Source organism: Trachurus japonicus, chromosome 1 (genome assembly GCF_045865225.1).
Source record: "Trachurus japonicus isolate A0001 chromosome 1, Traja_1.0".
Classification (NCBI taxonomy): domain Eukaryota; kingdom Metazoa; phylum Chordata; class Actinopteri; order Carangiformes; family Carangidae; genus Trachurus; species Trachurus japonicus.
The window spans coordinates 12403030-12416984 of NC_140907.1; the positions used below are offsets into that span (position 1 = coordinate 12403030).

Below are 13955 nucleotides of genomic sequence, written 5' to 3' on the forward strand. Positions count from 1 at the left end.
GGTGCCTGAAACAACTGTCTCGTCCTATTGCATCCGGTGTCTTATTCAAGCTCTGGGATTTTAAACAAACTCTGTATTATAGACACACACACACACACACACACACACACACACACACACACAAAATCAGTTAAAAAGGAAGAAAAAAATGTGAGCACATAATCAGCACCTGCTTAAACGACAATCAAAACAAATGCTGCAAGGTTTGTTCAAACAAAATTACCAGAAATGTTGATTTATTTGACCTCATACTCAAAAGTACAAAGTGATACTAATTTACCTGCATGGTAGGTAAAGCTAAACAAAACAAAACAAGACCATAAATAACCCATGTGACCCTTTTGAGGAGATATAGCAATTAAGGCCACATTGTAAAAAAAAACAATTGAAAGACAATTTAGTACTTTGGCACATTAAAGGGACAACAAGGAGTTTTGGAAAAGCGAAGCGTTTTCACACTACATTTATGAGCCTTCGCGTGCACCGTAGAAATTCTTTGACCGGCGCAAGACAGACTCATGTTTTCATTCATCAATAATTAAAGTCAGAGGTTCAAAGAGGTTCACTACCGTCGTAGTTCCGACCGTAAACGGCGATTCAGCTGCGTTATTCTCACGACTCGCCACGAAACCGAAAGTAAGGAAACGCTGGTCGAGCCGACCAGCGTTTCCGCCACCACTAATAATAACAAAAAAACGATAGAGACAGAACGATATATTTATCGAAAATGGGCCAATTAACAAGTGTGGGTAGCGGAGATTCATCCACATTAACGTGAGACTTTTTTATAACCAAATAGAAACTCCTCGTTGTCCCTTTAATAGCACACACTGAAGCGTTACCTTGTCTTTCATCACTTAGTTCCTCTTTTTCTCTGTCTCTTACAGTAGTCCTTCTGTTTTCCTTTGTTTATCTCTCCTTTTATTGTATTCACACCTTCTCTGCTACCTGTTTAGGTCCGTTTGCTTCTCTCTGACCCCTTTATTTCCTTCTGACCTCCTTTTCTTGTATTATCCCAACTTTCACTTCCTCTCCACAGTTATCTTTCTCTCCTACACACTGTCTGTTTCCCTCCCTCCCTCCGACCCAGCCAATCTAATTTCTCAGTGTGTCGTTGCTGTTGTTGTTGTTGTTAGTATGTGGTTTATATGCAGCGTTCTGTATTTATCTCTCTCTGGGAGTCACAATGTTCCATTTACCTCTCCCACAATGCGCTGCTGGGGGATGGCCCCGATTATGCTAAATGTGCATGTGTATATGTGTGTGTGTATGTGATGTTTTTGAATAAGGCATAATACATTTGTGTGGGAGGGGTGTCATCTTCATCCTCTCCAACAGCTCTTTATATCCTAAAATTTATTTTCTCCAAATTTAAATTTAAGAGAGCTTAAGCCTTATAATGCTGGTGTTGTTAAAGTACACTCACACTTTTTAATGGGAACACCAAACAGTCTCTCCCTCTCTCTTTATACATATACAGGAAACATTTGGCTCATGACAGCCAAAAGGTGAAAGGTGCATCTATCGAACAGCTACTCATACAAAGTGGCATGAAAGTTACAGTGCAATGTGAAAAATAAATAAATAAAACATTCATTTTCTAGACATCATTACAGCTGAGGCTGGTGAACTACACAATGTCTTTGTCTTTGACAATGGTCACCATAAGATTAAACGATCACAGGGGCATACATTCTTGCCGTGTCTTAATCGGGAAACTGGCAACACTACAAGTATCACTACGACCAATCATTGATCACGACCGTTCCCGACCCTGCGCAAGTTCATTGGCCATCGGGGAGGCGTCACAACAAACTGTCAATCATGGATATTACAGTGCTGTGTGTGATGCTAGCGGTCTTTTGCTCAGAAATGAAAAAAGAAAAGGAAGAAAAAATGATTGTGGACCCATTCCTGGGTCTGGTGAAGGGGATGGTATACCTCTGTCCACAGAGAACATGAGGTACACTCACTAATGTGTACACCCAGGGTTCAAAATTAGCGGTCACCAGTCGCCAGTGGCGACTAACTTTGATGCTTTGGCGAGTAAAGGAAGCCGGCTGACCGGCCACTCTGGCGAGTGAAAAAAATCCAACTACTTCGTTGTTGTTACTGTTCCTTCCGACCCGGCTGTGACGCTTGGGTTGTGAGCCGGTGTCGTGCAGATGTTAAAGCTCACAACATGCCGTATAGCAATGATTTGTGACCGATTACAACACTCGCATCGCACGTGTGTATTCCTCTCTCTTCAGTCGGGTTTGACTGAACTTTCAATAAGAAAATAACTTTTCTTATTGAAAGTGCAGCCAAACACCAGACTGAAGAGTAGTGTTGTGTAGTTCGCGAGTGATTCGTTCGAAAGAACGAATTATTTAAGTGAACGTACTGACTAGAATCACTTCCTGACCTGATTCGTTCCTTTCTCAGTTCAGTAGTTGAGCTCAGCAGCAGCGTGCAGGCCGACAGTGGAACTGCTGTGTGGTCTGTGAATCACTGAATGACCTGCAAATCTGGTGGCGGAGACTCTCATTGCGAGGGAACGGTGCATGTTCAGTGATGCGTTCACTGACAGTCGGGGCTGAGAGCTCCAGTTCACTCTCTGTGCGTGTCGTTCACTGTACTGAGGACTGAGCTCCAGTTCACTCTGTGCGCGTCGTTCACTGCATGTACTGGGGGCTGAGGCCGCCCATTCACTGTCGTTCGCGAACGTACTGACACGGTGATTCAGGTTCGCGCTGCCACTCACTCACGAACCTACTGCAGACACAGAGAACTGCTGCTGAGGACGTGATTCAGGTTCGCGCTGCCACTCACTCACTCATGACTCGCGTACCTACTGCAGACACAGAGAACTGCCGCTGGGGAAGCTGTTACTCAGTCACTCACTGGTGATTCGCGAACCTGCACCAGAGAACTGCTGCTGCAGACGTGATTCAGGTTCACGTACTGTGCTGAATGTGGCGCTGTGTCACTCACTGCCTGGTGTACTGCATGCACAGAGCTGTGTAGCGTCATGTTAAGTGAATGTACTGTGCACAGAGGACTCGCGTTCACTGTGTAGTAATATAAAAATAAAAAAAATAAAATATAAAAAATATTAAATATTAAAAAAAAAAAAGGAAAGGGGACGTAGAGTGTACAGTACAGATATTCGCGGGAGATTTTTTTTGTCCCTTACAGAGGGGTGGGGGGGGGGGGGGGGCGACGACTGTAACGTCTGACGGGGGGGGGGGGGGGGGGGGGGGGTGATTCGGTGAACAAATTGAACGACTCATTTTAAGGAACTGATTCTAGTGATTCAGTACAGTCAAAAGAACTTCCGATCCCATCACTACTGAAGAGAGAGGAACAGCAGAGCTCCTCTGACAGCTCCTCTGTGGAACTGCAGGAGAGCTGCAACGTCTTTTTTTTTCTTTTCTTTTTTTTTTATTCCAGCGCCGTTATTACAGATTATGCACATCTATTGGGCGAATTGATTAATCCAGGTGTGTCTGACCTCACAACAATGGTCAGACACACCTGGATTAATCAGTTCGCCCAATAATGTAAAACAGGAAATAAAGGAGCTGGCTGAAGTTCAGGAAGTAGTGCAGCTGTGCATAAAGCCAATTGGGCCCGACACTGGAAATGTGTCGGCCATGACAAAATCCTGCGAAAATCGGCCTGAATTTGTGTAGTCTGATCCTGCCTTTAGTCATACTGGCTTGTGTGCATGTTCCATGTTGTCTGGATACAATTATCTGTGCAACCAAGTTGATGGGGTTTGAGAAATGGATATTTGTAATTCAGTGAGTTGACCCAACAAGTCTCTGACTGATTTCCCTTCTCTCAACCTTTATCGCTCTGCATTGACACTGTTTTTTTGATTCCACACTTCTAAACAGTAAATCTCTACACAAAACAAGCAGTAGACTGTTGTGTCCTCAGGGAGTTCAGTGGATTTTTCTGATTCAGCATGCCCCCCACCTCCCACCCCACCACAACCACACTTCACAGTAAAGGCGCGATGACAGTCAATATCAAAATGAGAGCGTGTGTGCTGTTTAGAAAATGTGAGGGCAACCTGCTGTTTGCTTTCATGAAGCAGCGCCTCACATATACACATAAGTGTACATAAACCTGCACATACACAAGAATGCATAGGCTTCCTCAGAGACACAAAACATAAACATCTGCTCAAAATAAACAATCAAAAAATAAAGTTTTGAAATATCAGCAGGTACACTCACGAATGTACAGTGTGTGTAAAGGCACACTCACACAAAGCTTTTACATTAAAGAAAGCCGCAATGTGTGAAAATACACAAGAGACAGCCTCAGGAAGTATTCAGACCCCTTGACATTTTGCACTTACACTGTGGTGTAGATTTAGTTGTGAATGGATTGGATTTGCATTTATGCCCATTAAATTTGACTTTGAGAAACATAAGGACAAAGACTAAATGACAATATCAATCAAAGCTCAGTAACAAAAAGCAAACATTGTGAACCAAACAATAATGCTTGGAAATAAAGCAAGATTGAAGGTACCCAACATACTATTGGGGCCTTTAATTAGCCTACAAACACCTCAATATGTATCATGAACAATGTGTGGATGACAGTTGGATATGAGTGGAGGAGAAAATTGTCAAGGCTATAAAACTAATTTTCTTTGTTTTTTTCAACATCATTAATGGCCCTCTCTTTCTAAAAAGGCGTGACAGACACTGGGTCTTATTCATTTTTAAAGCCCTCACTGGTCTTTTACCCACTTACCGGTATATTAATTCATTGGTGTCTTACGAGCTCCTATCAAACATGCTCAAAGGACTGGATTACATTGCATGTCTCAGCTGTTTTCAGTGAACTGAATTCAGTTTTTCATACTGTGCACCTGCAACTTGGAACACTATGCAGAACGATCTAAAACGTACCTCATTTTTATCATTAGGGCAATTTAAATTCATAATCTTATCTTATTTTACCTGCTGCTCCTGTTTTTAACCGACTCATCTTGCTGATCGTTGATTTGTTTCTAATGTGATCTTCTGTTACTTTTACTTTTCTCTAATACTCTATACCTGATATGTTGATTGTGTTTTCCAAATGTAATTTTTTGTCTCAGCTATTGTAAATGAGGTTGCTACCTCAATGTACTTCCAAGTCTAAATAAGAGTTAGAAATAAATAAAGAATGTAATGTGTAATTACAGGAAGATTCATTTGATTAAAGTTGATTTATTTTAGCTTTCATTTTACAACTAAATAATTCAGTTCAACTCATTCTCTTCAGTATATTCAAAAGCAAAACTGTTCAATTGTCAGCGTTAGAAATGTTGGGTAGCTTGAATTCCAACATGTTTCACACATTCAGTTTTTCTTATAGTTGCACTGTTGTTTACGTCTGATTGGTGAGAATGATTACAGGAATTTGACTGGCGTATCTTCAATGTGAAGAAAGTGGAAAAAAGGCCAACAACAAACCAAAGTAGGAGAAAAACAAAGCCGGGCCAAGGCTGTAAAACCTGATTTATGCGGCACTTGAAAAACAAGTACCCTTCATAGCTCTGTGGGTTATCAAACACATTTGCAAATCCTGCTGAAACGCTTTTTTGTGCTATCTCAGCCTTTTCCCACTGCCCCCCACTGTCCAGTAAAGAAGTATAAAATGTATGCAGCATTTTAAAGATCTGAGTGTGAAGCTGTTTCTCACTTATCTATTTATGTTAACACAAGTGTTGATACTCCTGTTATCTCCTCCTAGAGGCCTCTTACTTCCTTTTTTAATTTGTCCTCCATCAGTTTTTTCTCTTTCTCAACCTTCACTCGTTCTGCAACCCCTTCAGTCCTTCACAACACTGCTGATCTCCAACTCTTCCCCTAGTTCTTCAATATGTTTTTTTTTCTCTTAAAGTTGGTTTTGCTCTGTCACCGTGTTTCAATCTTCACCATCCTCCTGTTCTTTTATATCAGTATGTTCTCCCATGCTTTACATTGTATATCAGTGCATCATACACTGATCTTCACATTCCTGCTGGTATTAGTCTTGTCTTCTTTTCCTCATTCTTGTTTTTTTCCTAGTGTTCTATATTTCTGTCTGCAGTCATACCACACAATCACCAAGTACTATCTTAGAAACATCGTACTAACACTGCGTAGGGCCTCCTTTGCTCTCAGAAACCTCTTAAGTCTCTGTGGCATGGATTTCATGAGATGTTGAAAACACTCCTTTGAGATTCTGCTCCTCTGCTGTTGAAATGTTTGCATCACATTATCTTTACAGATTTGTCAGCTGCACATTCATGCTGCCAGTCTCCTGCTCTACCACATCCCAAAGGTGTTCTGTCAGATTTGGATCTGGTGTCTGGGGAGACCACTGAAGTTCACTGAACTCATTCTCATTTTCATGAAACCAGTTGGAGACAGCTTTTGCTTTGTGACATGTAGCCTTATAGTGCTGGAAGTTTCTCAAACTTTTTTTTTTAAACCAAGGACCGCTTAACCACTGAAGAAAAACCCATGGACCACCTGAGTCCTGAAAAAAGTCCTGAAACATCAGCAAAAGCAATGTAGGGTCTTTGGGTAGAGTTTTCAGGTTACTGTCATGCTAATTTCTTGTTTATTTTTGACAAAAAACATCATTACCGTTTCACTGTCTCCACATACAGCTGTTAAAATGGTTAAAAGAACGTTTGTATTTTTTAATATATTTATCTAATTCAGACTCAGCCAAGACACAGGCAACTATGATGGACGGTGTCAGGTATGTATAATGTTGATGTGAATATGACATCAACAGGTCTTTTCTATGCCCATTCCACAATATATACACAATGTGTGAAAAATAGACAGCAGGCCGAATCTCAAAGCATGAAGTGTTAGCAGAAGCGAATATATCACTATTAGATAATCTATCCCCTCTATCAGTGTTGGTCCAAAGACAAGAGGGATCATGAGAAGAATTAGAAGGAAACTGAAGCTCTCTAAGAAATTTAAGATTCTGGTGTTATACTCATTTATCATCAGATATTTTTTGGTTTTACAGTACTGAAAAATAATGCCATGCTGTCTGGGGTATTACATCCTTCATACATTTCCTGTCTATCAATTGTCCTATATCTTCCTATCCTACTCCATCACACCATAAATCTCTTGCTGTGCAATTGAAATCCATCTACACACACACATACACACACACACACACACACTGTGAGAGCATGACACTATTAAAGTCAATCCCCCCCTGCTTACTATTCATACATGTGAAGACACATACGCGCACATTCTAGCACACATAGTGCCACAGTGTCCAATATAGAGTGACATAGTGACCACGCTGCCACGACTGACAGGATCAATGATGATTTTGCGTATGATAAATGGAGATGTGGAAGAGGATGCTGGATAGTATGTACCTCTACAAGATGTCATATACATGACAAATAGACCCAGACTGCTGGGCAACAGCATCTGATTTCTCCTCATTATACAGGTTGGAACAGACGGCAATGATGTGTACACACACAGACACACGACACGCACACTATGTAGTAGCGACTTATATTACATATTACATAGAGTGGATTAAGAAAGCATTCCTTTTTTCACATTTGGTATATCAATCTGAACTAAATATCATAGCCTTTTTTGCAAAATTATTAGAAAGGAAAAAATGAAACATCACAATATTAGTCCAGATGCTCCTCATTTGTCTTGAACATCTTTGAGATAGTTCTACACCTTGACTGGTGTGCATTTGTAGTAAATTCAGTTGATCAGATATAATTTGTATTCTGCTAGTGGGGCTAGCCACCACGAGCGCCACCGTAGTAGCAAACATTCAAACGAGAACTTTGAAGGCCAGAATGGAGAAAGGTTTCATGTGAACAGCAGTGGGTCAGTCCCTACAACTGCTGTCAGGGGCAGGGGGCATTCGCAGTTGATCCCCAAAGAAGGAGCCCAGTTTGAATTTCGTGTTTACAAACTGATACAGTGAAGGAAGAAAAAAGCAGTCGCTCAACTCATAGCCTTGATGTAGAAAAAGTATATATAATTTATTAAAAAAGGACCGACGTTTCGACCTCACACAGGTCTTCCTCAGGGTGTGATACAGACAAACACAGACTCTACCTTTAAAAGTTTCAACTGATTGAAAAGATGACCACATTTACAAGCTCACAGAGATAAAGACGCATAAAGAATAGTCGAGTGATGAATATGGCTGGCCTCTACAGTTGTTGAATAATTCTCTGACGCAGACACACACATACCAACACATTCACACTCACAGATGTGTAGTCTTACCCTGCGTGACTGGATCTCTTTGACGTATAAAGGCAGTAAGAATTCAGACACTCCCTCCAATCTGACCCCTTCCTTTGTCACCCTCAGATTCCCCATACCATCCTGAAGAGAAAGACAGAGAAAGAAAGAGAGAGGTTATTTGGACAATACATTAAATAATCAAAAACATCTTATTGGTTTACAATTTCCTTATTGCAATACAACAAGAAGAGAATATCTTGATTCATTATAATGCACAGATAACAGAAGTGAGACACAGTTATCAGTTATTCATCCAAGTAAGCAGTAATGATTTGTTTACATGTCTTGAGGTTCCAGATGGCCTCGTTTAAAAACAACTGAGGCCTAATTTGAATGTAGATTGATTTATTGCGAAAATGCATATAACCATTTAAAGGAATAGTTCACCAAAAAATGAAATTCAGTAGGGCTGACCCAAAAAAATCGAAGCTGCGAAGCTTCAATCGTTGCCATGGTAATCAATCATGAAGTCCGTGATTTTTTTTTTCTTACTTTTTTCCTTTTTGACACTGGTTCTCATCAGTAATTGTTACATTGAAATGAGTAGACTACTTGACATCCTGGAAACCTGCCTGATAAGTTTTGGAGACATGCAGTGTATCCCATAATTATATATTATGTCCGCCACAAATATCCAAGTGTCCTGAAGGGATATAGTCCAGAGTTTACTTGAAAACGATGTAATTTAGCACATTTTTGCAGCCCAAACGCTACATATTGACTCTCATATATGGATTTTGTTGGACTAAGAACCCCCCTCCCGGGTCACCAGATGCACTTTGGGGAATAAAAAACTAGTATTCATCAGCATGAGGGTGAGTCAATAATGACTGAATTTCATTGTTTGGTGAACTATTCCTTTAAAATCAGCAATACAATAAATCATACAAAAGGTGAAAGTCCCAGAATACCCTCTGAAGCCACTGTCCAATACATATGAGCTTGTGAGTGTTATAACGTAATCCAAGTCTTTTCTCTCCTTGTAAAACAATGATAGCTCATCTTGATCAGACTTTTTTTTTGTCCTAGTCACATATTTTAATCATGAAAATACACATTTCATGGCATTTGTCTGGTTTAATTTGCTTTATTTTTCAAGTTTGCCTTAACTAAACATTTCCCTGAATGTCAATATTTAAGACAATTTTGAAGGTACTGGGTTCATACTAAAGTCTGTTCAGAGCTTTTAAAGACCTCTAGATACCCAGAAGATACTTATTAACATTAGTCATTGATGAGCAGTGCAATATTGATGTGAGTTGGGAATATCATGTGCTCACATAGGTCATCGACAGTCAGATCCTGTTTTACAGAGAACATTCTTAACAGTCTACAAGGGTTTATTTCTAATGTAAGCATGTGATAATTAATACATTTATTCCATTTCAAAGAGCATCATACATAACTATTACGTACCAAAACACAGACAGAGACAGCAAGTCATTGTCAAAGCCTCATGTTGAAGTAAAGAACGTATTAGTTTCTAGCAACAGATTTATTTTATTTGTCAAAACGACAGCGCTCAAATTTGATACAATCATTTGCAGACAGAAAACCCCAGGAACTTATTTTAGCTCGTCAAAGAGACAGAAAGACAAGAAACCCCTGCTGAGAAAAGCCATCGACTTAGAGGCAAGTGGAGAGGTTACGTTGTGGGAAGAAGCTTTTGGCTCTCTATGGCGCTGCTTCAAACAATGGTCAGTGCACTAAAGTTGCACACTCATTTACTTACATTCAGATTTCTTAATATTTACATGTGAAATTATTTTTTTAGACCTTTTCTTTAAATTTTGTGATGACAGAATTACAATCTCCTAGTCAAAACTAGTTACCAAAAGGAGTCTGTGTAATAATGATGCTGAATGCCATTTGTGTTGTATATTCAATGGCAAATAACTATGCGGTGGGTGCTATAGGCCCTTTTTACAGTTTCAGAGAGGGAAACCAAGTACACGACTTGAGACAATGTAAATTTATATCTATATCTAGGCTGTGTGCTTTACCGCACTATTTCTGATCCACTGACTGGCTCCCTGTGATAAAAATGGCTTTGTGCCGGTTTATGATCAGTTGTGCAGCATTTTACAGATTCCACATGAGTGAATGCTTGAAAAATTGTTGGATCGGACTTACATGGTAAGATTGAATTCCTTTCGAACAGCCATGCAGGGTATTAGGATAGTGGGGCCTCTTACAGAGCAAAGAGGCAGCTCCTGCACCATGTCAAATTGATGCTTAGGAGAGCGACAGTGCAGAGAGCATAGCAATGCAGCTGCTCTAGGTTTGGCCAGAGTTTGGTGAGGCTTCTGGGTATTGTAGTATACTGTATGTATATGTCTAAATAATCATCTCAGCTGCAATCACTAATAGAATGGAAATGGATGATTATCACTTGCAGGAAAAATAAATATTATGTAAGGCAGTTTTATGGCCTGGAAAATCATAAACACATGCTAGAATATGTCTGAAAAATGTAAACCAAGTAAATGTCGATGTCCACCAAATGTTTTGGCATTAAATGTTACTGTCAAACCCTTCTCATTAGCATATTGTGCTATAACATAAATGATGACAACAGGGGTGTCCCTTGTTGCTTCAGGGCAAACATTTCCAGGCTTAAAAAAAAACTAGAAATAAGAGTTCTTATCTGTGGTAAAACCTGAAACAATGTGGACTGAACAAATACAGCTTTCATTTGGAATATCTCTCCCACAGACTGCATCACTCGATGATGACAAATAAGTATTGCTTCCCTGTTTTCCAACTTTCTTTTCATGTTCACAAATATAGATGAAACTGTCCATGAGATAGAAATTCTGTTACAGGGAAACAGGCAGAGCATACTGTAAATATGGTCGAGGAAATGGAGAGAAAAAAAATATATATATATAGGAGGAATAAATCACAGACACATAAGAATAAGGCTGGAAGCCACCAGCCAGTCCAGATGCAGTTGTGCATGTGAATTCCTGAGGCCAAAATATGTGTTTTGTGTAGCCACAGTGACCTTGACCTTTAACCATAAAATTCAAATCAGTTCATTAGTCAAAAAGAATGTTTGTACCAAGGTTAAAATAATCCCCTCAAGGTCTGACTGAGATACTGCGATCAGGTACTCTGCAGTAGATGGAGCACAGTTTCATATTTGCTGTCTCAGTGCTATTTGTCATATATCATATCATATCATATCATATCATATCATATCATATCATATCATATATATGGGTTTAACTCAAGGGGGCAGTTGTCGGTCTGAGAAGTGAAGCTCACTTCCGCGTTCAAAAAACTGCAATCCCCTCGGCTGTCGCTGGGGGCTGGCTCCAGAAGGGAGCAACTCCAATTGAGCCCCATGTTAAAATAGCCGATTTTACAGCTTAAAAAAACATATTTACAGCCTGGTACATTTTATGTTTTTGGTCTCAACCGATAGTTTCTACCCCCGCACACACTCTGAGGGGGGTGAATTTTTTTTAAACTCTACCGTTTTACTATTATTAGGTTTAAAATTCTGGCCAATTAGGGCGCGGAAACGTTGAGTGACAGGTCCGGAGACCGCTGCTTCGAGGCCAGTGGGCGGGCTCTCGGCCGGCCAACGGCCGCACCGCTCCAAATATGGCAAGTAGAATCCAACATGGCGCGGTTCAAACCCCCGTAGTAGCGGCACAAAACAGACTCCCCCAAACCAATGGGTGACGTCACGGGTGCTACGTCCATTCTTTTTACAGTCTATGGTTTAACTCCAACATGAGAAACCTGGGAACCAGTTAAGTCTGTGTATTTTGCTATTGCTCTTGATACTGTGCTGCTTTTACACTGTTTGGAGTATGTAAACTTTCGTATTAGAATTTATAGCAGAAAGTAAAGGAACAAGAAAAAAGAGCAGGTGTGGTGTATCTGTAAATAAGTCATTATTAGAAGAATACCAATACCTATTTCCAGCGTTCTGTTGTAAATATGAGTTACATGAAAAATGGACATTCATCCCTTTATTAGTTGCAGTTTGTGTTGACTGGGATTATCATTTTAATACCTGACGAAGATTTAAATTCCTCTATTGGTTTCTCGGTAGACAGCCTGCAGGGGTTTACCACAAATGATCAGCTTAGATTAATACATCTGTAATCAAGCAGCCTGATCATATCCAAGGCTTGACTGGCAGTCTAATTTGCAATTTCTAACAAAACACCACACTATCACGTATATTGACTCATATGTAATCCACACATACACACACTTACAAATGGGGCATAGCGAAGTGATAAGAGTGTGTCAGATCAATACGTTAAACCAGCCAGAGGTTTTCAGTGTTGTTGTTAGATCTATAGTCATTACTCTGAATATACAGTGGAGCATGGAGCTCATTCAATAAGCTATAACACAACCTGAGGAGCTGAAGAATCTCAAACTTAGTCACTCCTGTGAATGCACACACACAATCCCAAAAACATGGGGATGATAATGTTAAAATTAATGAGGTGGCTTTATTCCACCTCACTGCTCCACCGCCCAACATTGAAGCCTCATTCTGATTGAACATGACAGCTCTCTCTCCTTTCTCTGTATCTCATGCAGTGTTTTTGTTTATTTGTTTCATTTTGAATCAAGTATATGTGTCAACTGGCATGAATGGTACGTGAACAATATTGCCAAAGCCTGGAATACAATGGAAATTCTTCGACAAACAGAAGAAAATAAGTAAATCTCTCTATACATTAATTTATCTCCCATTGTTCAGCTCTCTCTCCCTGGTAAAGTGCGAAGGGATGTTCAATGCTTCAATAATTGAAGATTAACATTTAAAAGTTACAAAGTGACCTTATATTAACCTTTAAATCACTGTTTCAGCCATCAGGGCTTCATCAGGGTAAATAAAACCAAAAAAAAGCAGTGCAGCTTTTTTCTGTTTCCCACTTTGCTTGTATGGTGATTGGAGTTTTATAGGAAACAGGCCAATATGTTATAAGTAACTGTGTTTTGAGGATATAAACATTGCACTGAGTGACTTTTAAAATACTGCTGTCACCATATTCACTGGTTCCTGAATCACAAGACATGATCGAAGATTGTCAAATATTGTTAATTATGAATCACAAGCTTTATGAATGTTTTCACTTCCTGTAGTACTAAATTCAGGTCAGGATTCACTTGAAAGCTGGTTCCAAATTGCCAGAGCCACAATCTAATCAATTCATTATATTGATACCTGCATGTCTTTTCAGAGCTGAGCAGGACTATTTGCACAATGCAGCTTGCATCGGGCTCTGAAAATACACACTCATCTCCAATTCTGTTAAAGTGGGTGTGTCACTGTTGACATTGACACACACACACACACACACACACACACACACACACACACACACACACAGTGAACACTGAATTTCTGTCTCTCTCTCATCCATAACCTGCCTGTTCTGCATCTGTTTACAAGCCCCTTCTAACACTGCTCTATGACTGTGCCTGACAAAATTTGGAGTGAAGTACAACTATTTAGCCTTAACACTTTTAACAGCATAGCCACCAGTCATGATAATTACCTCCATTAACTGTTACACAGACTTTAATTTAGAAAGCTTCACTGCTGTACAGGTACAAAAACCACTTACGTGCAGGCAAACTGGAAGGCCTTAACGATCCTGAGCCTTTCTT

The 13955-nt window shown here is 39.9% G+C and overlaps 1 protein-coding gene across 1 annotated transcript in view; it reads right to left on the reverse strand.

Moving 5' to 3' along the window:
• LOC146991466 (zeta-sarcoglycan-like) overlaps nucleotides 1-13955 on the reverse strand; it is a 373318-nt gene that overhangs the window by 101310 nt on the left and 258053 nt on the right. Inside the window, exon 3 of the mRNA XM_085773280.1 lies at nucleotides 8286-8387. Coding sequence (XP_085629406.1) covers nucleotides 8286-8387 — 102 coding nt within the window. The remainder of the gene's footprint in view (nucleotides 1-8285; nucleotides 8388-13955) is intronic.